This window comes from Bos indicus, chromosome 24, assembly GCF_029378745.1.
Source record: "Bos indicus isolate NIAB-ARS_2022 breed Sahiwal x Tharparkar chromosome 24, NIAB-ARS_B.indTharparkar_mat_pri_1.0, whole genome shotgun sequence".
NCBI lineage: Eukaryota > Metazoa > Chordata > Mammalia > Artiodactyla > Bovidae > Bos > Bos indicus.
This window is the reverse complement of record NC_091783.1, coordinates 21,508,600-21,533,919: the sequence shown is the minus strand read 5'-3', so window position 1 is coordinate 21,533,919 and position 25,320 is coordinate 21,508,600. Positions and strand designations below refer to the sequence as shown.

At 40.8% G+C, this 25,320-nt stretch overlaps 1 protein-coding gene and 1 pseudogene across 3 annotated transcripts; both read left to right on the top strand.

Annotated features, from left to right (window-relative positions):
* Window positions 1–7,426: 7,426 nt before the first annotated feature.
* On the top strand, window positions 7,427–10,294 carry LOC109577646 (ribosomal biogenesis factor-like; annotated as a pseudogene).
* Window positions 10,295–12,952: 2,658 nt separating this feature from the next.
* Window positions 12,953–24,441, top strand: C24H18orf21 (chromosome 24 C18orf21 homolog). Of its 3 annotated transcripts, XR_011563777.1 has the most exons (6): window positions 12,969–13,125; window positions 13,208–13,230; window positions 16,347–16,546; window positions 17,873–18,069; window positions 20,702–21,080; window positions 21,769–24,441. XR_011563777.1 is itself a non-coding variant. In XM_019986946.2 (5 exons), exons 1-5 carry the CDS (start codon window positions 13,049–13,051, stop codon window positions 20,853–20,855), a joined length of 651 nt encoding a protein of 216 aa, XP_019842505.1. In that variant the 5' UTR covers window positions 12,969–13,048; the 3' UTR covers window positions 20,856–24,441. The 3 variants fall into 3 exon arrangements, 2 of the variants coding, with proteins under 2 accessions (XP_070634845.1, XP_019842505.1); XM_019986946.2 differs by having other exon boundaries at window positions 20,702–24,441; XM_070778744.1 differs by lacking the exon at window positions 17,873–18,069 and having other exon boundaries at window positions 12,953–13,125; window positions 20,702–24,441.
* Window positions 24,442–25,320: the final 879 nt, after the last annotated feature.

Sequence of the window (25,320 nt, the reverse complement as noted above, 5' to 3'; positions counted from 1 at the left end):
GTATGATCATTTTAATAATATAGTGCTTCCAATGCATGAATCTCATATCTTTCCATCTGTTTGTGTCATCTTCAATTTCTTTCATCAATGTCTTATAGCTTTCTGAGTACATGTGTTTACCACTCTGGGTAGGTATCTTGTTCTTTTTAATACAATTGTAAATGGAATTTTTTTTAAATTTCTCCTTCTGATAGTTCATTATTAGTATAGAAATGTGACAGATTTCTGTATGTTAATTTTGTATGCTGCAACTTCACTGAAGTAATTATTATTTCTAATTGCTTTGGTGGAGTCTTCAGGGTTTTCTACATATCTTCATCTGCAAACAGTGATAATTTTATTTCTTTTTTCGAATTTGGATGCCTTTTATGTCTTTTTCTTCTATGATTGCTGTGGCTAGCATTTATTAGTTAAATAAAAGTGGCAAGAGTGGGCTTCCTTGACTTGATCCTGACCTTAGAGGAAATGCTTTTAGTTTTTTACCATTAAGTATGGTTGTTCTTGGAGAAGGCAGTGGCCACCCCACTCCAGTACTCTTGCCTGGAAAATCCCATGGATGGAGGAGCCTGGTAGGCTGCCGTCCATGGGGTCGCTAAGAGTTGCACACAACTGAGCGACTTCTTTCACTTTTCACTTTCCTGCACTGGAGAAGGAAATGGCAACCCACTCCAGTGTTCTTGCCTGGAGAATCCCAGGGACGGGGGAGCCTGGTGGGCTGCCATCTCTGGGGTCGCACAGAGTCAGACACGACTGAAGCGACTTAGCAGCAGCAGCAGCATGATTGTTCTATGGGTTTGTCATAAATGGCATCTATTGTGTTGAGATATGTTTCCTCTATACCACTGGATTGAGAGTTTATCATAAGTGGGTATTGAATTTTGTCAAAAGACTTTTCTGCATCTATTGAAATAATCATATACTTTTATCATTTTGTTAATTGGTGTATCATGTTGAGTGATTTGTGGGTATTGAGTCATCCTTGCATCATTGGACTAAATCCCACTTGATCATGGTGTATTATTTTAATGTATTATTGAATTCAGCTTCCTAATCTTTTGTTAAAGATTTTTGCATCTATGTTTATTAGGAATGTTGCCCTGTAATTTTCTTTTCTTTCTTTTTTTTTTAAGTGTCTTTGTCAGATTTTAGTATTTTATGAATACTATATCCCCTTATATTTATCCCTTTATTATTATATAATGTCCTTCTTTGTCTTTTATTATAGGCTTTATATTAAAGTCTACTTTGTCTGAAATGAATATTGCTATTCCAACCTTCCATTCATTTCTAATTGCATGGAATATCTTTTTCCAAGTCCTCACTTTCAGTCTCTGTGTGTCTTTAGATATGAAGACAGCCTCTTGCAGGCAGCATATAGGCGGGTCTTGTCTTTTTTATACATTCAGCCATCCTTGTCTTTCGATTGGAGCATTCAGTCCATTTACATTCACAGTGATTATTGTTAGCCATGTACTTATTGCCATCTTGCTAATTATTTTCTGGTAGTTTTGTAGCTCTTTTCTGTACTTTTCTTCTCTTGATCTCTTCCTTGGTGATTTGATGATTGTCTTTAGTGTTAGTTTTGGGTTCCTTTCTCTTTAACTTTTGTATATCTGTTAAAGGTTTTTGACTTGTGGTTACCATAAAGTTCCTAAATATTGACATATATATAAGCTGATAGTCCTTAACTTTGAGTGCATTCTAAAAGCACCATAAATCTTTACTCTACCACCACATCTTACGTTTTTGATGTCTTATTTTACATCTTTAGCTTTGAGTACCCCTTAACTACTTATTGTAGTTATAGTTGACTTTACTGCTTTTGTCATCTAACCTTCATACTGGCTTTTTGAGTGGCTAGTCCACTCCCTTTCCTATTTTTTTACCTTTACCAGGAGTTCTTTTTTTCATATACATATATTTTTTTCTTTTTTCTACTATGGCATTTTCTTTTTTACTTAAAAAAGGCCCTTTAACAAATTATAGTTTAAAATACAATTTACCAAAATTAATACCAACTTACAAAAAGAAGTAGAGTATTGGAGTAGTTTTATATTAATTAATTGAATTTATTATAAAAAACTCCCAGAGAAAACCTCAGCATAAGATGATTTCATTAGTAAATTCTATTAAACATTTAAGAAAGAAATAATATCAATCTTACACAAACTTTTTCAGAACACAAAGGCTAAAGGCACAGTTCCAACTTGTTTTATGAAACCAGCATAACCCTAATGCCAAAGACCTTATATGAATACAAATCAAATTAAACTATACATAAATAAATCATGAAAAACTATGGTTTAATCCCAGGAATACAAAGTTTGTTAACAATTCAAAGACCAATCAGTATAATCCACCATATCCAGGTACTAAAGAAAAAAAAAAAGACTGTCTCAATTGATGCAAAGAAAGCATCTGACAACATTCAATACCCATTCATTATGAAAAAAAAAATGTTTGTAACCCTCAGCATATGAGGAGGAACAAAGGAGAATTTGCTTAATTTTATTGTATGTATCTGTAAAAAATTTACAACTACTTAATTCTTAATAGTAAAACACTATACATATTTTCCCTAATATTGGAAAGAAAGTACGTTTCTCTGCTCTTGCCACTTCTATTGTATTGGAGGTCTTTGTCAGTTCAATAAGGGAAGAAAAATAAACACAAGGCACATAAGCTGAAAAGGAAGAACGTATATATACCCTTATTCTTGGATGGCATGATCATTTGTACAGAAAAAACTAGGAATCAACTACAAAAAACAACCCAGATCTAATTTATGAGTTTAACTCTGATTCTCAAAAACTAATGTGTGAGTTTAACTAAGTCATACTAACATACTAACAGCAAATATTGAGAAAGTGAATTTAAAAATAGTCTAATTTACAATACCATCAAAAGCATAAAATTTTGGAATAAATTTCATAAAAGACATGTAAGCCCTCTACAGTGAAAACAACTAAACATTGCAAAAATAATTTAAAGACCTAAATAAATGGAGATATAGACTACATTTATGGATTTAAATTCAATATTGCTAAGATATTAATTCTCCCCACAATGATCTTCCTACAACTCAATGTAAATAGGCTTCTTATAGAAATTGGCTGCTGCTGCTGCTAAGTTGCTTCAATTGTGTCCAACTCTGTGCGACCCCATAGATGGCAGCCCACCAGGCTTCCCCGTCCCTGGGATTCTCCAGGCAAGAACACTGGAGTGGGTTGCCATTTCCTTCTCCAATGCATGAAAGTGAAAAGTGAAAGTGAAGTCGCTCAGTCGTGTCTGACTCTTAGCGACCCCATGGACTGCAGCCCACCAGGCTCCTCCATCCATGGGATTTTCCAGGCAAGAGTACTGGGGTGGGCTGCCATTGCCTTCTCCAATAGAAATTGGCAGGACAATTCTAAAATGTATGTGGAAAAGACAAAGATTTGCAATAGACAAAGCTGGAGCACTTACACTAACTTCAGTTTATTACAAAATTATAGGAATTATGACAGTATGGTGGACTTCTCCGGTGGTACAGTGGATAAGAATCCATCTGCCAATGCAGGGGACATGGGTTCAATCCCTGGTCCAAGAAGATCCCACATGCTGCTAAGCAACTAAGCCTGTGTGCCACAACTACTGAGCCTGCCAGCTGCAGCTACTGAAGTGTGTGCACTTAGAGCCTTTACTCTGCAACAGGAGAAGCCACTGCAGTGAGAAGCCCGTGAACCACAACGAAAAGTAGCCCCTGCTCATGGCAATGAGAGAAAGCCCAGGCACAGTGACAAAGATCCAGCACAGCCAAAAATTATTAAATAAATACATACAAAAATAAAGATAAATAAATAAGCTATGTGTTCTATTAAATAAAAAGACAGTATGGTATCTCCATAAGGGTAGACAAATAGATCCATACAATAGACTAGAAAGTCTAGAAATAGACCAACAGCTAATGATCAACTGGTTTTGACAAAGGGATTAGATAAAGTCAGTGCAGGAAGGCAAGTCTTTACAACAAATATTACTGAAACTACTCACACCCCTCCCTCATACTACACAAAAATTAATCTGAGATGGCTCATTGACCTAAACATCAAAATGAAATTACCAACTGTTTAGAAGAAAATACAGAATATCTTATGATTTAGGGCTAGATGAGCAATAACCATGCAAAAAAACCACACAAAAATTAACAAATTAGGTTTCATCCGAATTAAAACTTCTGTTCATTAAAAGATACCATTAAGAAAACACATAGTTAAGATTTTTATTAAGAATATATAATAAACTCATACAATTTGATAACAAAAATGAAGACAATTTTTCAAGTGGACAAGATGTGAAAAGACACTTTACAATGGTAGTCATACCTATGGCCAGTAAACCCATGAAAAGTGCTCAATATCATTATTCACCAGTCAAGTGAATACTGAAGCCACAAAGAGATACTACTCTACGTCCATTACAGTGGTTCAAAAGTTAAAAGACTGACAATACCAAATATTAGCAAAACTGTATAGAACTCTCATACACTCTTGATGAGAATTCAAAATGGTGCAAATACCTTGGAAAAACATTTGGGCCATTCTTATAAAGTTAAACATGCTGTTTGAATTTCTACTCTTATTTATTGTAAGAAAAGTGAAAACACTGGCTACAAAAAGACTTGTATAAGAATGTTAATCACAGCTCTATTTTTGATAGACAAAAACTGGAAACAGTCCAATGTCCATCAACAGGTGAATGAATAAACAAAGTGCAGTATAACTATAAAATGGAATATAAGCCAGCAAAAAAAGCAATAAAAGAAGTACATACTATTTCTTTCCATTGATGTGAAGTTTTAGAAAGTCATAACTAATCTATGTGAAAAGTGTTTATTATATAATTTGTATGAAATTCTGGAAAGGTAAAATTAAAATATGGTAAGAAGAAGAAGGAGAGGGAGGGGAAGGGAAAAGGGAGGGAGAGGAAGGAAGGGCTTCCCTCATAGCTCAGTTGGTAAAGAATCTGCCTGCAGTGCAGGAGATCCTGGTTCAATTCCTGGGTTGGGAAGATCCCCTGGAAAAGGGAAGGGCTACTCACTCCAGTTTTCTGGCCTGGAGAATTCCATGGACTATAGTCCATGGAGTCATAAAGAGTTGGACACGGCTGAGTGACTTTAACTTCACTTCAAGGAGAAGGAAAGCGGTGGCCTCTTTGAGGGGCAACTGACACGGAAAGATTACTTGGGGTCTAAGGGGACTCCTGGGATGCTGGAAATCTGGATAGTCTGTGGTTCATCTTCCAGGGGGCTGGAAACATTCTATATCTTGATAGGAGAATATTCATTTTAAGTTGTACATTTAAGATTTATACATTTCAACATGCCTTTAAGAATGTTTAAAATTACTATAATTGAAGGCGGTAGAGAGAGGCAGAGATGGCACAAGAATGCTGAGAGTTGCTGTGTGATGGAAGTAGGAAGGTTCATTATATTATGGTGATTATTTTGTATATGTTTGAGATTTTTCATGATAAAAAATTTAAATCAATAAATAAACATAAGAAACTCACTGGCAACCGTTGTCAACTCATGGCCAATCTATTTTATTTTCAACCCCCTTCAACTTCCTTTCCTTCCAGTATGATTCTGTGGCAAATCCATACTGAACCCCTGCTCTGTTGCCAGTGTCTACACTGGGGTTCACATAAACAGCAACAGAAAGGACAGACCAAGTTCTGCTGTCAAGGTATTCAGAAAGTGGCCAGGTAACCCATGAATGAATAAAGCAATTTCAGATAGTGAGGTTACTATGACAATAGAAACCAGTAATGGCAGAGAGTGACTTGGTGGGTGGTCCAGAAGCAGCTCTTTATTGGGGTGGTCAAAGAATGCCTTTCTGAGAGAGTGATGTCTGAGACAAGATTGAATGAGGAGGAAAAGTAGCTGTGGGAAGGATCCTCATTCAAAGCCAAGGGCCTGAGTGGATCTGAGCAGCCCATGTTAAGTGATAGAGAGAAGGCTGGCATGGCAGGAGCAGTAGTGAGTCCCTGGTAGCTCAGCTGGTAAAGAATCCACCAGAAATGCAGGAGACTGGTTTGATTCCTGGGTCAGGAAGATACACTGGAGAAGGGATAGGCTACCCACTCCAGTATTCAAGGGCTTCCCTGATGGCTCAGATGGTAAAGAATCCGCCTGCAGTGTAGGAGACCTGGGTTTGATCCCTGGGTTGGGAAGATCCCCTGGAGGAGGGCATGGGAACCCACTCCAGTATTCTGGCCTGGAGAATCCCATGGTCAGAGGAACCTGGTGGGTAGGTGGGCTACAGTCCATGGAGTCGCAGAGTCAGACACGACTGAGCACCTAAGCACAGCACAGGTGAGACAAGGTGAGGTCTGAGGTGGGACACTGATTAGCCACGTGGGCCCTGGAGAGGATGCCAGGAGCTTGTGTTCCAAGTGCAATGAGGAGCTTGCAGAGGACGCTCCAAGTCCCCCCAAATGATTTACAGTTTAAGAAGGTCACTTTGCCCAGTGAAGAATGGACTGGGAGAAAGGAAGCAGGAAAAGAATGTTGGGGGCCAAGGTAGGGGTGCAAGCAAAAGAAGGGAGGGTGGCCAAGGTGTGGGGAGAAGTGTGTAGTATTGGGATTTGTGAAGCGTGGGGAGCCCTATAGGGGGTGGGAAGAGGAAGCAGGTTCTTGGTGGGGCTGAGAAGGAAGGAGACTGGGCGGGAGGGCCGGTTGTGGGGGGAAGGCAAGGGTGCCTTCTGGGCCCCATGACACCTGAGAAGACAAGTTGTGATGCAAGTAAAGGTCCTGCCCGAAGGATTGGGATACAGGAGTGCAGTGCTCAGAGCAGACAGAAGAGGGACAGCTGAAAGAAAGTGCAATGGGGGCCAGAAGAATGTGCGCACGTGCACATATGGCACAGTTCTCTTCTTCTGCTTTACTGGCTGGTGAAAGAGACGAAGGGACACTGACCCAGGGGAGGGGTTGGATCACTGGGTCAGGAAGATCCCCTAGAGAAGGGAATGGCAACCGACTCCAGTACTCTTACCTGGAGAACCCTACAGACAGAGGGGCCTGAAGGGCTATAGTCCCTGGAGTCGCAGAGTCAGACACCACTGAGCGACCAAGCACGGAGCATTAAACAGATAAGAGAATCTAGAAGTAGCTGCAACTTTATTTTTAAAAACTCATACAGAGAAACTGTCATTTCACCTATGCCATGGGGTTGTGAAGATTACATGAGTTGACATAAATAAGATGCTTTAAAAAGTGCCTGGCACATATTCAGTGTTCACTGCATATTTTTTTAAGCTTCAATTCCAGAAGAAAAAGACTAGTGAGGAATCTTTGCATATCTGGGATCTTTGTCCATCTGGAAAAAAATTCAGTTACATGCTCTACCTCATACTTAAGTGAAAATATATCTCATATGGATTAAAGATGTACATGGAAGAAATCAATCTAGACAAGTATGAGAAAAACATTTGGATGAATAGTCAGTTGTCTAGCTTCAGCATAATAAAGTAACCAAAACAAGACCAGGAGCTGAATGTGGCTCAGATCATGAACTCCTTATTGCCAAATTCAGACTGAAATTGAAGAAAGTAGGGAAAACCACTAGACCATTCAGGTATGACCTAAATCAAATCCCTTATAATTATACAGTGGAAGTGAGAAATAGATTTAAGGGCCTAGATCTGATAGATAGAGTGCCTGATGAACTATGGAATGAGGTTCATGACATTGTACAGGAGACAGGGATCAAGACCATCCCCATGGAAAAGAAATGCAAAAAAGCAAAATGGCTGTCTGAGGAGGCCTTAGAAATAGCTATGAAAAGAAGAGAAGTGAAAAGCAAAGGAGAAAAGGAAAGATATAAACATCTGAATGCAGAGTTCCAAAGAAAAGCAAGAAGAGATAAGAAAGCCTTCCTCAGCGATCAATGCAAAGAAATAGAGGAAAACAACAGAATGGGAAAGACTAGAGATCTCTTCAAGAAAATTAGAGATACCAAGGGGACATTTCATGCAAAGATGAGCTCGATAAAGGACAGAAAGAGTATGAACCTAACAGAAGCAGGAGATATTAAGAAGAGGTGGCAAGAATACACAGAATAACTGTACAAAAAACATCTTCACAACCCAGATAATCACGATGGTGTGATCACTCACCTAGAGCCAGACATTCTGGAATGTGAAGTCAAGTGGGCCTTAGAAAGCATCATTATGGAGGTGATGGAATTCCAGTTGAGCTATTTCAAATCCTGAAAGATGATGCTGTGAAAGTGCTGCACTCAAATGCCAGCAAATTTGGAAAACTCAGCAGTGGCCACAGGACTGGAAAAGGTCAGTTTTCATTCCAATCTCAAAGAAAGGCAATGCCAAAGAATGCTCAAACTACTGCCCAATTGCACTCATCTCACATACTAGTAAAGTAATGCTCAAAAATCTCCAAGCCAGGCTTCAGCAATACGTGAACCATGAACTTCCTGATGTTCAAGCTGGTTTTAAAAAAGGTAGAGGAACCAGAGATCAAATTGCCAACATCTGCTGGATCACTGAAAAAGCAAGAGAGTTCCAGAAAAACATCTATTTCTGCTTTATTGACTATGTCAGAGCCTTTGACTGTGTGGATCACAATAAACTGGAAAATTCTTCAAGAGATGGGAATACCAGACCACCTGACCTGCCTCTTGAGAAATCTGTATGCAGGTCAGGAAGCAACAGTTAGAACTGGACATGGAACAACAGACCGGTTCCAAATAGGAAAAGGAGTACGTCAAGGCTGTATATTGTCACCCTGCTTATTTAACTTATATGCAGAGTACATCATGAGAAACGCTGGACTGGAAGAAACACAAGCTGGAATCAAGATTTCCGGGAGAAATATCAGTAACCTCAGATATGCAGATGACACCACCCTTATGGCAGAAAGTGAAGAGGAACTCAAAAGCCTCTTGATGAAAGTAAAAGTGAAAAAGTTGGCTTAAAGCTCAACATTCAGAAAACGAAGATCATGGCATCCGGTCCCATCACTTCATGGGAAATAGATGGGGAAACAGTGGAAACAGTGTCAGACTTTATCTTTTTGGGCTCCAAAGTCACCGTAGATAGTGACTGCAGCCATGAAATTAAAAGACGCTTACTCCTTGGAAGGAAAGTTATGACCAAACTAGATAGCATATTCAAAAGCAGAGACATTACTTTGCCAACAAAGGTTCATCTAGTCAAGGCTATGGTTTTTCCTGTGGTCACGTATGGATGTGAGAGTTGGACTGTGAAGAAGGCTGAGCGCCAAAGAATTGATGCCTTTGAACTGTGGTGTTGGAGAAGACTCTTGAGAGTCCCTTGGACTGCAAGGAGATCCAACCAGTCCATTTTGAAGGAGATCAGCCCTGGGATTTCTTTGGAAGGAATGATGCTGAAGCTGAAACTCCAGTCCTTTGGCCACCTCATGTGAAGAGTTGACTCATTGGAAAAGACTGTGATGCTGGGAGGGATTGGGGGCAGGAGGAGAAGGGGATGACAGAAGATGAGATGGCTGGATGGCATCAGTGACTCGATGGACGTGGTCTGAGTGAACTCTGGGAGTTGGTGATGGACAGGGAGGCCTGGCGTGCTGTGATTCGTGGATTCGCAAAGAGTCGAACACAACTGAGTGACTGAACTGAACTGAACTGAATACATACTGTTGGAGAAGGAAATGGCAACTCACTCCAGTATTCTTGCCTGGAGAATCCCATGGACAGAGGAACCTATCAAGCTACAGTCCATGGGGTCGTAGAGAGTCGGACACGACTGAGCGACTTCACTTTCACTTTCACTTTAAAGCTATATAGAAAACCCAGACTGACTCATGAAGAGTCTAACCACATATAAAATCTTGGGGGGCAAAATGCTATAAACCTTTCAAGGATAAAAGTTAAGTAAGGAGCTGGATATTGCACGTGCAGATGGCATCACCTGGAATTTGAGAAGCTGCACGAGGGTATTGGAGCCCTGACAATAGGCAAGAACAAACTAAGAGGGGAGAATTCCAGGAATGTATTCCACATAGCCAGCCAAAAAAAGCTTTAAGGTTAAAAATAAAGCAAAACCTGTTACCACTAACCTTAAGAAGATAAACATTGTGAATGATGAAAAAGTTAACAGAGTGAATAAAGCTTTTATAGATATACAAAAGGAACTGGCAAACTTCTCAAAAGGCCTTTCCCTTGAACCCCTACAGAAACAACTGATATCTCAACAGTGTCATGAAAACGTACCAGTTAATGTTGATAAAGCTACAAGATTAATGGCTCACTTGTAATACACTGATGATGCATCAAATTCCCCAAAAAGACCAATAAATTTAATCTTTTATACAAGAAAAAAAAAGTTAAGTAAGGAAACATTGCATCATAAATGACAAGCAGAGGCTGAATTTCACCAAAATACAAAGATTCCCAGAAATTGATAAACAACTCAATGAAGATTACTTTTCACAAAAGAAAATGCAAACCATCAAGAAATAAATTAAAAGAGGTTTTATCTCAGTGGTATTTAAGTAAGCTAATGACCTTCACCTTTTCACCTATCCAATTTGACCCAGCTTTCTCAGATATTGATGCTGGGAGTGTGAATTGCTACAACCTCTCTTGGATGATCTGCTGCTGCTGCTGCTAAGTCGCTTCAGTCATGTCCGACTCTGTGCGACCCCATAGACGGCAGCCCACGAGGCTCCCCCGTCCCTGAGATTCTCCAGGCAAGAACACTGGAGTGGGTTGCCATTGCCTTCTCCAGTGCAGGAAAGTAAAAAGTGAAATCGAAGTCACTGAGTCTTGTCCGACTCTTAGGGACCCCATGGACTGCGGCCCACCAGGCTCCTCCATCCATGGGATTTTCCAGGCAAGAGTACTGGAGTGGGGTACCATTGCTAGGGAATTAAAATATGGATATCATTCCACTCAGTAATTTCTCTTTTAGGAATTCAGACAAAGGAAATAAAAAGCATTAGCATATACAAAATGGCAACCCACTGAATGTTCATTGGAAGGACTGATGCTGAAGTTGCAATATTGTGGCCATCTAATACGAACAGCCAACTCATTGGAAAAGACCTTGATGTTGGGAAAGACTGAAGGCAGGAGGAGAAGGGGATGCAAGAGGATGAGATGGTTGGATGGTATCAACGACTCAATGGACATGAACTTGGGCAAACTCTGGGAGATGGTGAAGGACAGGGAGCCCTGGTGTGCTGCAGTCCATGTGGTTGCAAAGAGTCGGACACAACTTGGTGACAACATTTATAAACTTCAATTCAGTTCAGTTCAGTTCAGTCGCTCAGTCGTGTCCAACTCTCTGCAACCCCATGAATCGCAGCACGCCAGGCCTCCCTGTCTATCACCATCTCCCGGAGTTCACTCAAACTCACATTTATCACTCATCAGCCATGCATCCTCAGGCAAACAACTTACCCTTTCACTGCCTCAGTTTCTTTATTCACTGAATGGTATGGTATGGCATGGCATGTTCAGTTGTGTCTGACTCTTTTCGATCCCATGGACTGTAGCCCTCCAGGCTCCTCTGAGTCGGTGATGCCATCCAGCCATCTCATCCTCTGTCATCCCCTTTTCTTCCTGACCCGAATCCCTCCCAGCATCAGAGTCTTTTCCAATGAGTCAACTCTTCGCATGAGGTGGCCAAAGTACTGGAGTTTCAGCTTTAGCACCATTCCTTCCAAAGAACACCCAGGGCTGATCTCCTTTAGAATGGACTGGTTGGATCTCCTTGCAGTCCAAGGGACTCTCACTACTCAGCTATAAAAAGGAATGAAGTTCTGATATATAATACAAAGTGTATGAACCTCAAAAACACTATATTAAATGGAAGAAGCCTCACCTGAAAGACCCCATGTATGATTCCATTTACTTGAGGTTGGTGGCTCAGTGGTAAAGAATCTGCCTGCTAATGTAGGGGACATGAGTTCCATCCCTGGAGTGGAAAGATCCTACATGCTGTGGAACAACCAAGCTCCAGCACCACAATTACTGAGCTCACCTGCCTCACCTACTGAAGCGGGCAGAACCTAGAGCCCAAACTTGGCAACAAGAGAAGTCACCGCAACGAGAAGCAAACGCATGGGAACTACAGAGTAGCACCCTCCACTTCCCCACTCCCTGCAACTAGAGAAAAGCGTATGCAGCAATGAGGACCCAGCACAGCGAAAATAAAAACAAATTTTAAAAAGCGTTATCAGCGGTTGCCAGGGGCCGGGAGGGAGGGGACAATGCGGAGTAACTCCTAGTGGCGTATGAGGTTTCCCCTACGCTGATACAACTGTTTCCAAACTAGTAACAGTGCAACATTGCAATTGTACTACACATCACTGAGCTGTGTAGTTAGCCTTAAAATGGCTAACGAGTTAGGTGAATTTCACTTCAATTAAAAACAGAAAAAATAAAAATAAAGATAAGCTCGTTAGCGCCCCTGCCAAGAGCAGACTGAACTGGAGACCCCAGCGTTCCCCTTGTTGGCCCCGCGTCCGCCCGCCGCGGCCCAGGTCAGGATCCGGGCTCCCAAGTCTAGAGGCGACGGTGCTGGAGGCGGGCGCATCCTCAGCTCCCGACACTGCCAACCCAGCCCAGTCAAGCTACTCCGCTCAGGCTCCCCTGTGATGTGATCCTCAGACTGAAAAATCTGCCTGCAATTCAGGAGACTCAGGTTCGATCCCTGTGTCGGGAAGATCCCCTGAAGGGAATGGCAACCCATTGCATGGACAGAGGAGCCTGGTGGGCTACTGTCCATAGTCTCTCAAAGAGTGGGACGCGACTGAGCGATTAACATTTTCACTTGACTCCCAGCCCGCGGGGACCAGGCGGAACCCAGGGGCGGGGCCAACGGCGGCGGAAGGGTCGGCCCCTGGAACCCCGCCCGGACGCGGAGGGCCCGGAACCCTTCAGCCGAGGGTGCCTGGCTCCGGAGGACGGTAGGAACCGGACGTCAAAGTACGCCGCTTTAGGAAACCGGCTTCCGGAGTCTCCTTTTTGCAACCGGGTCTCTGCGGCGTGGGGTATCGGCGGGGATGAGGCAGAAGCACTATCTTGAGGCCGCGGCTTGGAAACTACAAGATAGCTGCCCGGGCCAGGCCCGCTACCTTCTGTAAGAGAGGAGGGAGGGGAAGCGGGAGGCGAGCGGCAGGCGGGTGTGTCCCGTCCCTTACGAGTGTCTCTCTCTTTTGCAGCTGGGCCTACAGTTCGTCACACGGTAAGGAGGACGCCCGTTGGTTGTGGGTCGGGCTCTAGTGGCTCCGCTCCCTCCCTTCCGCACAAGGAACCAGATGATCCAGAGAAATCTGATAGACCCACAGCCATTATAAACCCCCCTCCAGAGGCTTCTCAGTTCCGTAAAAAAAAAAAAAAAGCCTTAACCTGCCTTACCTTGCCTGACCTTTTATTGGCATTTGACACAATTGATCAATCTACTCGAAATAGTTTCTTCACTTGGCTTTCAGATCATCACCGAGTTCAACTCCTGCCTCTTTAGCCAGTACTTCTTGATCTGCTTTATTGGCGCCTCCTTCCCCACCCTCCAAATGATGGAGTGTCCCAGGACTCAGCCTTTGGACGTCTTTTCTATCTACGCCCAATTCCTTTATGACAGTTTTTCATGCAGTCTTACGGGTTTTAAATTCTTCATACTGAGGACTTCCAAACTTATATCCCAGTTCAGACTACTCCTCTGAATCCTAGACTCATCCAGATGCCTTGACAACTTTTTTTGAATGTCACATTAGGCGAAAACTCGAACTTTATCCCCCAACACGACAACCCCCCTTCCCCAGTTCTTCCCATTTTAGTAACCAGTAACCCCATCCTTAAGATTCATTCAGCCCAAAAACCTAGGAGTCACTCTTGTCTCACTAACAGCCTTCCTCCCCAGGACAATATGCCAGCAAATCCTGTTGGCTTTAAAATGTATCCAACATCTAGCCACCTCTTTCCACATCCCTCTTACCACCCTGTCCAAGCCATCAGTTTCTCTCCTGGGTTATTGCCAACAGCTCCCATGCATCTCTACAGTCCAGGCTCAATCCAGCAGTCAGTGTGAGTCTAACAGAAACCTAAGCTAGATTCATGTCAGTTCTCTGCTACAAACTCTGAAATGACTGTCCACTCAGTAAAAGTGAAGATCTTTATGAGCCCACAGGTGTACCAGTGTCATAGGTCTGCATTACCTCTTTGAGCTGCTCTCCCTTTTTTTCACTAAACTTCAACCACTGCCAGGCCCCCATGTTGTGTCATGGCCTTTGCAACTGCCCTTCCAGTACCTGGAAGTCTTACCTCACCTAAGTCTTACCTTACCTACTTGGATTCCTTCCTCATTTCCTTCTGGTCTCTTGAAAATGTCACCCCACGAAGCCTTCCCTGGCTTCCCTATTTAAGAAAATAGCAGCTATATCAGCAATCCACATTCTCCTTTCCAGTCTTTCTTTTTTCTCCCCAGCACTTAACATTTGGCATTGTGTACGTTGTTTCTCTCCATGAATTGTGCTCTGTTCAACGTGGTATCTCCCACAACCAGTGCTTGGCACGTAACAGTCTCTCAGTGTGAATGAATTTTACACTTTTCAGAGCTAAGTTACAAGCATGGTCCTTAGCTTTTCAATAGTGCTATTCCTAGCACTTAACACAGGACTTACCCTTAAATATTTATACAGATGGTGTGCCCACCTTCCTTTTCAGCAACATCACCTTCACACTTCATCTTTCCCTAAATAACCATGCTTGCTTTTTCACTGTACTTGTACCCAAAAGCCCTTTACCAATAATAGATGCCTTTTCCAAATACAGTTAAGAGTTTATAGTCATCTACAGTGACCTTTGTCAAGCCTCTTTGAAATGTTTCTAGCTAGTCTATATAGAGTTTAATAATTTTCAGGGCATTTTAATCATACTCTGTTACAGTTCTTACCAGTCTTACCTTCATTTCCCTAGGGCTCCCCAAGAACATGAATTCTATAAAGATAGCAACTCCTTTACTTCCATATTTATGTCTCTAGCCTAGCATGGTAGATGGTCAGTGAATGCTTTCTTGATTGCATAAAGGGCCTGGGGCAAGTCTGTTGTCCCCTTACCTTGTGCTGCAGACAACGCCCAGCTCACAAAACTGTGCTGATTGTTTAAAAAAGAAAAGTCCCAATATTGTTATTTCATGATAAATGTGTTTGTAAAATTTGTGAGACTTACAGCCTTTTTTTACTTGGTAGCAATAATGAACAAAGAGTAAAGCGTGGCTCAGTTCAGCTGCTCAGTTGTGTCTGACTCTGCAACCCCATGGACTGCAGCACGCCAGGCTTCCCTGTCCATCACCAGCTCCCGGAGCTTGCTCAAACTCATGTCCATTGAGTCAGTGATGCCATCCAATCATCTCATTCTTTGTTGTCCCCTTCTTTCCTCTTCACATCTTACTGCTGAGTACAATTATTTTCACATCAGCATCAGGGTCTTCTCAAATGAGTCAGTTCTTTGCATCAGGTGGCCAAAGTTTTGGAGTTTCAGCTTCAGCATCAGTCTTTCCAGTGAATATTCATGATTGATTTCCTTTACGATTGACTGGTTTAATCTCCTTGCAGTCCAAGGGACTCTCAGGAATCTTCTCCAACACCACAGTTCAAAAGTATCAATTCTTCGACATTCAGCTTTCTTTATAGTCCAACTCTCATATCCATACATGACTACTGGAAATACCAGACAGACCTCTGTCGGCAAAGTAACGTCTGCTTTTTAATATGCTGTCTAGGTTGGTCAGATTTTCTTCCAAGGAGCAAGTATCTTTTAATTTCATGGCTGCAGTCACCATTTGCAGTGATTTTGGAGCCTCAAAAAATAAAGTCTGTCGCTGTTTCCCCATCTATTTACCATGAAGTGATGGGACTGGATGCCACAATCGTAGTTTTCTGAATGTTGAGTTTTAAGCCACCTTTCTCACTCTCTTCTTTCATCAAGAGACTCTTTAGTTCTTGTTTGCTTTTTGCCATAAAGGTGGTATCATCTGCATAACTGAGGTTATTGATATTTCTCCTGGCAATCTTGACTCCAGCTTGTGCTTTATCCAGCCTGGCATTTTGCATGATGTGAAAAAGGGTGGGGACTTAACCTATCTGTTGCTAAAAAGAGTGACTCGATAAGAACTATAGTGTTTTGTAAAATAAATTATTGCCAATTTATCTTTGTAGATTCTTATATTTTGAGTTTTGCTTAAGGAAAATTTGTATTTGCTCATATTAAATAATATACTCTTTTGCATCTATAATATTGATAGTTTGTGGTAACAGAATACTCTGATTTGCTGACTTTTGGGTTTTACTTGTATAATTTTAGATGATAAAAGCACTTTTGAAGGAACATGTCCATACTGTTTCCAGTTGCTTGTTCAGGATAAATCTCGAGTGCGCCTCAAACCCAAGCCCAAACTGACACCCAAAATACAGAAACTTCTGAATCGAGAAGCAAGAAATTATACACTCAGTTTTAAAGAAGCAAAAATTCTGAAAAAGTACAAAGACTCCAAAAGTGTGCTGGTAAGATTTCAATTCCATTCTGTATAAGTAAACTAGAGTTTTCTTTCGCTTACGATAAGGTTAAGAATTAGCCTGAATATAACTCAGAAGTTTGTAGTAGTATATTTAGATTGTCAAAATATATACATAAGATTTTTTTTCTAGTGATTACTGTTTCATCAAGAGTGCAGCTTAGTTTTGTTTTTCAGTGTTACCTAGAACCAGACATCATGAACTCTCAATGCCCAGATCTTACCATTGAGCACAATTATTTTCACAAATTTGAGGATTTCTTGAGCTCACCAGTGTGAAGTCATCCGAACTGCATTTATCACTAAATATTTTCAGCTAATGGTCCTTTTCTTCAGACACAGTAAACTGTATTAGGCATACATAAGGAAAGAGCGTAAAGTATTAGGTACCAGTGTCATTTCTTCAGTCACCCCCTCCATGTCACAGTATGTATTTATGTCCAACAAAGATAAGTGTGTCTTACGTTCATTCATCAAACATTTATTGAGAATCTTACATTAGGCCAAACAGTGTTATATATTGGAGATGTAAAGTGGAATAAAACAACCAAATTAAATTACTTACGGTTTACCATGTAGCGACCAGTATTAGATACACTTTATGTGCATGTTCTGTGTTAAACATTTACCAACTATTCCAGTTTACCAACTATTCCAGTGCCTGGTTACTACTAGGCACTGTGCTGGGCACAGTGGACACTATGACAGATTAGGTCTGGCCTCAGACTACAGTCAGTAACAACTTGGATTGGAACTGCCATATTTAGGAGTTTACCATTGTTGGACAGGTAAGTGCATTTTCATAAAGCAACTTAAACCTCTGTGAATGCATTTTTACCTGCTCATGAACATCAGAGTACTTCTCGTAAACTAGTTTGTTAATTTTGTTGAGGCCTGGGCCGAATCTGGTGCCTTGTGAGTCAGATGGGTAGAAGAAGAGCATTTAGCTGTAAAATGGACCATGTCTTGAACAATGAATCCTGAAAAGAAAGTCAACCTCTATTCCTAATGAAGAAGGATGAGAATGTGAGAATTCATATGCCTGGTTTTATAAATTACTTTAGACTTGTATTTATATATAGATTCACTAAGGGTCTGAAGGAGTCAATTATTTTCAGTGATATTTTGCCATATTTTATTGGGAAAAGGCTTGGAATTTTTCTGAAAAAAAAAAAAAAATGTTATAAAATGTTGTAAAGGTATAAATGCCCAGGTATTAAAAGGTGTCTTACATATAAGAATTTAATGAATATACAGTTTATTGGATTAAGTTATAAGGAGAAATAAGACTCACTGTTTCTTCTTTTTGTGGCAGTTGATTACTTGTAAAACGTGCAACAGAACAGTTAAACATCATGGAAAAAGCAGAAGCTTTCTGTCAGCACTGAAGAGCAATCCTACCACTCCTACGAGTAAACTCAGCCTGAAGACACCAGAGAGAAAGACTCCAAGTTCTGCAAACCTAAATCACACGTCTGGTTCCAAAGGCAAGAGCCCAGCATTGATTTTCAGGTATGTTAATCCATTAAGCTATACAAATGGCCATTGCTAACCCCTGAGTTCTAACAAACACTCCCTGAAATTGCCATGCAGTTGAGGAAGTCATCACTGCACTGACTTCAGGTGTGTTCCTCTACATCCAACCTCTCCCTGGGCCCGTTCCCAACTGCCTTTAAATATATCCACTTCCCACTCCTGCATGTCCCAGAGGTAACCACTCAAACCTGCCCATCCTCCTAAGCTTCCTTAATCTATAAATGAACATGCCCTTCTAGACAGTCTGACATGACATGGTCGGTGTAGTTGACAGTCCTGCTCCCTCTGTCCTGGCCTAGTTAGTCACCAGTTTCTATCCATCCTGCCTCCAAGGTGTTTGCAACTGTCCTCTCCTTTTTCTCCACGCTGCTGCTGTCTGTTCAGGTCATTATTCATCCTTTGCCAGGATTACTACAATAATTCCCTGAGTCTTCCTGCTTCTAGTTTCAAACCCTTCTAGTCCAATATTTATTAAAAAACACAGTTCTGATTAGAAGCCTGGGGTACCTCACTGTGTACATAGGAAAGACACTGGCATGGGTTTCCAGCCCCCACTAGCTGGCACCAATCTGTCTGCCTATCACTTGCCTTAATTCATCCTTTGTGTCACCAAGACAACCAGTCAGGGTTGACTTTCCTGCTCTAAACCTTTATTTTTTGCGGTTTCCCCTGTCAGAAACTCAACAGAATAGGGATTTGTGAAATGATGTGAAGTTAACTATGTGACTGGGTACATGTTTTATTTTCAGTAATCCTCAATACTCTATTTATTATGCTCATTAACAAATTTAACTCTGTAGTAACTGTGAAAGGAATTTTTAAACATTTTTGTTACAAAAGAGTCTGGTAGCTTCTTGAAATTAAATAACAAAATTCAGCAAAGACTAGATTATTTCTGCTTATTGAGGTTTTTATATGAGGATTGACATTTAAAATTTCAAGTTAGTTTTCTCTGTATTCCTGATTATTTGGGTGTTTGATATGATAGGAATTCATCGTGAAAGTTTCTACTTACAGGATATATGCAGATAAAAGAAAATTTGGAATATTTAAAATAATTCACTTGCATTTAGACCAGACTGCTTGTTAGGTATATGCAGGAAAGAGAAAGTTGTATCATGTTTATCATGATTGGGGAGTCAGAAAAGGGATGAGATTGACAAACCCCAAATATTGTTTGGGGGTTGAACACAGTTGGCGAGAATGAAGTGGAAGGAGGCATAAATACACACATACCAGATGGGGAATCGTTTATTCAGTGGATATTTATAGAGAGCACCCTCTGTGCTTGGTTCTGTTAAAAAGCACTGGAACATACAGTTCAGTTCAGTTCAGTTGCTCAGTCGTGTCCGAATCTTTGCGACCCCATGAATCGAAGCACTCCAGGCCTCCCTGTCCATCACCAACTCCCGGAGTTCACGCAAACTCAACATCCATCGAGTCGGTGATGCCATCTAGCCATCTCATCCTCTGTCGTCCCCTTCTCCTCCTGCCCCCAATCCCTCCCAGCATCAGAGTCTTTTCCAATGAGTCAACTCTTTGCATGAGGTGGCCAAAGTACTGGAGTTTCAGCTTTAGCATCGTTCCTTCCAAAGAACACCCAGGACTGATCTCCTTTAGAATGGACTGGTTGGATCTCCTTGCAGTCCACGGAACTCTCAAGAGTCTTCTCCAACACCACAGTTCAAAAGCATCAATTCTTCAGCGCTCAGCTTTCTTCACAGTCCACCTCTCACATCCATACATGCTGCTGCTGCTATTGCTGCTAAGTCGCTTCAGTCGTGTCTGACTCTGTGCGACCCCATAGACAGCGGCCCGCCAGGCTCCTCCGTCCGTGGGATTTTCCAGGCAAGAGTACTGGAGTGGGGGTGCCATTGCCTTCTCCGCATCCATACATGACCACTGGAAAAACCATAGCCTTGACTAGATGGACCTTTGTTGGCAAAGTAATGTCTCTGCTTTTGAATATGCTATCTAGGTTGGTCATAACTTTCCTCCCAAGGAGTAAGCGTCTTTTAATTTCATGGCTGCAGTCACCATCTGCAGTGATTTTGGAGCCCAGAAAAATAAAGTCTGACACTGTTTCCACTGTTTCCCCATCTATTTCCCATGAAGAGATGGGACCAGATGCCATGATCTTCATTTTGCCCTCTAGAGCTCACCTTGTGTAAGGGTGAAAATACAACAGAATGGTACCTGTATGCATAGGTTGAGATTCTTCACTTTTGAGAAAGGAAGTGGTCTTGAGCTGTGAACTAAAAAATGTTTTTGCAGTCCTTGCTTAGAATTATCATGAATTTTGATGTCAGTCTTACAAGGAACTCAGTCCTAATGAGACTTTGCCTTTAGCTTTCTCTTTCAGGTATGAAGGCAGCTTCTAGACATACCCCTTATACCTCCTAAATGTTGCCATTAGCTTGTTTAGTGAGGAGATTTTTTTTTTTTTTTAACAAACTGCGAATGACTTTGCTGGGTACAGCTACTGCTCATGTATGGCCATAATTATTACAGAAGAGCAGAAAATGATTATAGTAGTAGGTATCTAGGCTTGGTAGGAGGAACTGTTGCCTGTCTGTATATCTAAGTGTGGCTTTATGTTTCTTTTCAGAACGCCTACATCTGGACAGTCAACATCCATTTGTTCCTCAAAGAATGCGAGCAAAACAAAGAAACACTTCTCTCAACTGAAAATGTTGCTTAGTCAGAGTGAATCCAAAAAGAATCCAAAGATGGACTTTAGAAATTTCTTATCTTCTTTGTAAAAGATGGACTATGAAAATAAATGTTTAATGCAATTTCTGAAACTAAAGTTAGAAAAACTGCTTTTTAAAAAAGTTACTTATTCTTAAAATAAATGGAAACTCAGGTCCAAGAGCAAACTTTTTTTGGCATTCTTCAGTGTTTATGGAGAAAATACCTCCTTGGAATGAAAAACTGAACCCTGCCTGCCTCACAGGGTGATTGCGAGGATCAGAAATATATGAAAGGTAAGTAGTAAAGATAAATACGGACAGTGAGTGGTTATATTATGATTTTCTCCTCCCTTAAGTTTTCATTATTAATGTCCTTTTTTTTCATAAGGAAATTGAGGCCTTTATAAGAGGTCTACTTACTCCTTTCTAGCTGTCTGTGGCTTTACTGTTAATTCAGAAAAAGTGTACACTATAATGTTTCACTGTAAGTGGCATTTCATTTGCTCTGGTGAATACCTACTTTTAGGTCTAAAATTTACATTGGAACATAACACAGTAACCATCTTAGCTTAGCTAAGATAGCTGTCTTAGTTTAGCTATCTTAAGTATTTCCTGGAACATAGATATGCTTTTTTTAAATGATAGGCTAGGATTATATTCAACCTGTGTTTTAAAAGCTCTTTAAATAAGTAATTTACTTTATAATCTGTTTCCAAGCCTCTTTGCTACTTAAAAGTTTAAAACTTAAATTTCTTAAGAACATACAGTGAAGAAAGGACAGTGTCTTCAGTAAATCGTACTAGGAAAACTGAACAGCCACATGGAAAGAAATGAAACTACCACTATCTCACACCATACATAAAAATTAAAATTAACTCATAGTGAATTAAAGACTTGAATGTTAAGACCTGAAACTATAAAACTCCCAGAAGAAATCATAGGCATTTTGCTCTTTAACATCATCATTGCATTATCTTTCTAGGTATGTCTCTTCAGGCAAGGGAAACAAAACCAAAAATAAATGGGATTACATCAAATTAAAAAGCTTCCATACAGCAAAGGAAACCAATAAAATGAAAACCTACTGAATGGGAGAAGATAGATGCAAATAATATTGCTGATAAGGGGTTGATAAACTCATATAACTCAACAACAATAAAAATAACCTGTTAAAAAGTGGGCAGAGAAGCTGATGGTCATGTTTCCAAAGAAGATATACAGATAGCCAACAGACACATGAAAAGATGTTCAACTTCACTAATTAGGGAAATGTAAATCAAAATCACAATGAAATATCACTTCACACCTATCAGAACAGGCAGGATCAAAAAAGCCAACAAAGTGTTGCCAAGGATGTGGAGAAAAGGAAGCCCTTGTACACTGTTAGTAGAAATATTAATTGGTGTAGACACTGGAAGACGGAGATTTCTCCAAAAATTAAGGATAGAGCTATCATAAGATCCAGTTATCACACTCCTTGCTATTTATCCAGAGAATACAAAGACACAAATCTGAGAAGTTATCTGTACCCAAATGTTCATCGCAGCATTATTTATAATAGCCAAGATATGGAAACAACCTAAGTGCTCATCAACAGGTGAAGAGTCAAAAAGGTGTTACATATATACAATGACTACTACTACACATGATTCACATGGAATGCTCAGAATAGGAAAATACTAGGAATAGATTAATGGTTGGCTGAGGGGGAGGGCGGGGGAATGGGGAGTGGACTGATAAATGAGATTAGGATTATTTTTCACAGTGATGCAAATATTCTGGAAAGAAAGTGAAAGTCGCACATGGGGAGAGAGGAGAGGGTGAGATGTATGGAAAGAGTAACATGGAAATTTACATTACCATATGTAAAATAGTCAACAGGAATTTTCTGTATAGCTCAGGAAACTCAAAACAGGGGCTCTGTATCAATCTAGAGGGGTGGGATGGGGAGGGAGATGGGAGAGAGGTTCAAAAGGGAGGGGATATATATATACCTGTGGCTGATTCATGTTGAGGTTTGACAGAAAACAATTCTGTAAAGCAATTATCCTTCAATAAAAAAATTAAAATTTTTTAAAAAGAAAGTGAAAGTCAGTCATGTCCGACTCTCTCTGACCCCATGGACTATACAGTCCATGGAATTCTCCAGGCCAGAATACTGGACTGGGTATTCCCTTCTCCAGGGGATCTATCCAACCCAGGGATCAAACCCAGGTCTCCCACACTGCAGACAGATTCTTTACCAGCTGAGCCACCAGGAAAGCCCAAGAATAATGGATGGAGTAGGTAGCGTATCCCTTCTCCAGCAGATCTTCCCGACCTGGGAATTGAATCGGGGTCTCCTGCATTTCAGGCAGATTCTTTACCAATGGAGCTATCAGGGAATCTCCCTAAATATTCTGGAATTAGTAGTAATTATTGGGTAACTTTAAAAACTACCGAATATATTAAAAACCACTGAATTCTACACTTTAAAAGGGTGATTATGATGTGTAATTATCTCATTAAAGCTGTTATTTAAAAAATGAAAATAAACATTACCTAAAAATATTACAGTGTATGTTGGCAGCAATGTAAATTGGTGCAGCTAGTACAGAAAAGGATATGTAGGTTCCTAAAAAAACTAGAACAGAACTACCATATGATCCAGGAATCCCACTCCTGGGTATCTATCTGGAAAAACTGAAAACACTAACTCAAAAAGATACATGCTCCCCAGTGTTCACTACAACACTATTTACAATAGCCAAGATATGCTGCTGCTGCTGCTGCTGCTAAGTCGCTTCAGTCGTGTCCAACTCTGTGTGACCCCATCGATGGCAGCCCACAAGGCTCCCCCATCCCTGGGATTCTCCTGGCAAGAACACTGGAGTGGGTTGCCATTTCCTTTTCCAATGCATGACAGTGAAAAGTCAAAGTGAAGTCGCTCAGTTGTGTCTGACCCTCAGCGACCGCATGGACTGCAGCCTTCCAGGCTCCTCCGTCCATGGGATACTGGAGTGGGGTGTCATTGCCTTCTCCGAGCCAAGACATGAAAGCAACCCAAATGCCCATTAAGAGATGACTGGATTAATAAGATATACATACATATACAGATACATATGATGGAATATTAGTCCTAAAAAAGAACAAAAAGATTGCTTGGATGAGGGCATGGCAACCCACTCCAATATTCTTGCCTGGAGAATCCCATGGACAAAGGAGCCTGCCAGGCTGTACTCCATAGGGTCACACAGAGTCAGACACGACTGAAACAACTTAGCACGTATACATGCACTGTGATTTGCAGCGATGTTTATTGACCTAGAGAATATTATGCTTCATGAAATGTCAGAGACAAATAATGTATGATATCACATGTGCAAAATCTAAAAAATAATATAAATGAATGTAAAACAAACAGACTTATAGAAAATAAACTTGTGGTTACCAAAGGGGAGAGGAAAGGGGAAAAGGACAAATAAGGGGTATGGGATTAAGACACCAATTACTATATATAAAATAGATAAACAATAAGCTATCACAGGGAATTACACCCATGAATCTTGTAATAACCTGTAATGGAGTGTATCTGCAAAAATACTGAATAACTATGTTTAACATCTGAAACTAACACAATATTGTATATATTTCAATAAAAATTTTTTAAATATTAGGGTGTAGATTGTTGTTATTTAGTTGCTAAGTCATGTCCAACTCTTTTGCAACTCCATGGACTGTAGCCCGCCAGGCTCCTCTATCCATGGGGTCTCCCAGGCAAGAATACTGGAGTAAGTTGCCATTTCCTTCTCCAGGGGATCCCCTGACCTAGGGATCAAACCTGCATTTCCTGCTCAGCAGGCCAGATTCTTTACTGCTGACAAGCCACCTGGGAGGCCAGTGTAGATACTCTGCACTGGCAGGCAGATGCACCACCACTGAGCCACCCGGGAAGCCCCCACTTGTGTGCTCTTAAAAACAAGTACAGTCTTCTGGTTAAGACTGTCGTCTTTGTGGTCTTGCCCTACAGAACCAGCCTGTGTCATTTACTGACTGTGATCTTTGGCAAATGCTTGATTTCTCTGAGTCTGTTTCATTATTTCTAAAATGAGGATAATAATAATACTTACCTCATAAAGGTGCCGTGAGGACTCCATGAGATGGTACCTAGAAGAGTGGATGGAATATTAAAAGTGCTCAAGCAATTTGTGCTATTATCATAGTTGATCAAAAAAATCTTAATATGACCACCAACAATAAAATGGCTAGATGAATAACAAGATCAAACATTACACTATGGTGGTTGCCCTTTGAACGTGTCCCACTAATGATGGATGTAGGCAAATTGTTTTTAATTATATGGACAAAGACACACTTCTTGTCTAAACTTCTTCTCTGAGCCCTTTTTTGACTAGGCCTCACCCTTGGGCTTTGTATTTGGCCTGCTTAGCCCAGTTTCAGTGGAAATCCTGCTAAGTTAGTTTAGCAAGAATTCCCCCACCCTCAGCATCTGATTTTAGTAATTTTCTGTCCACTGACCCTCTCATTTTCTGCT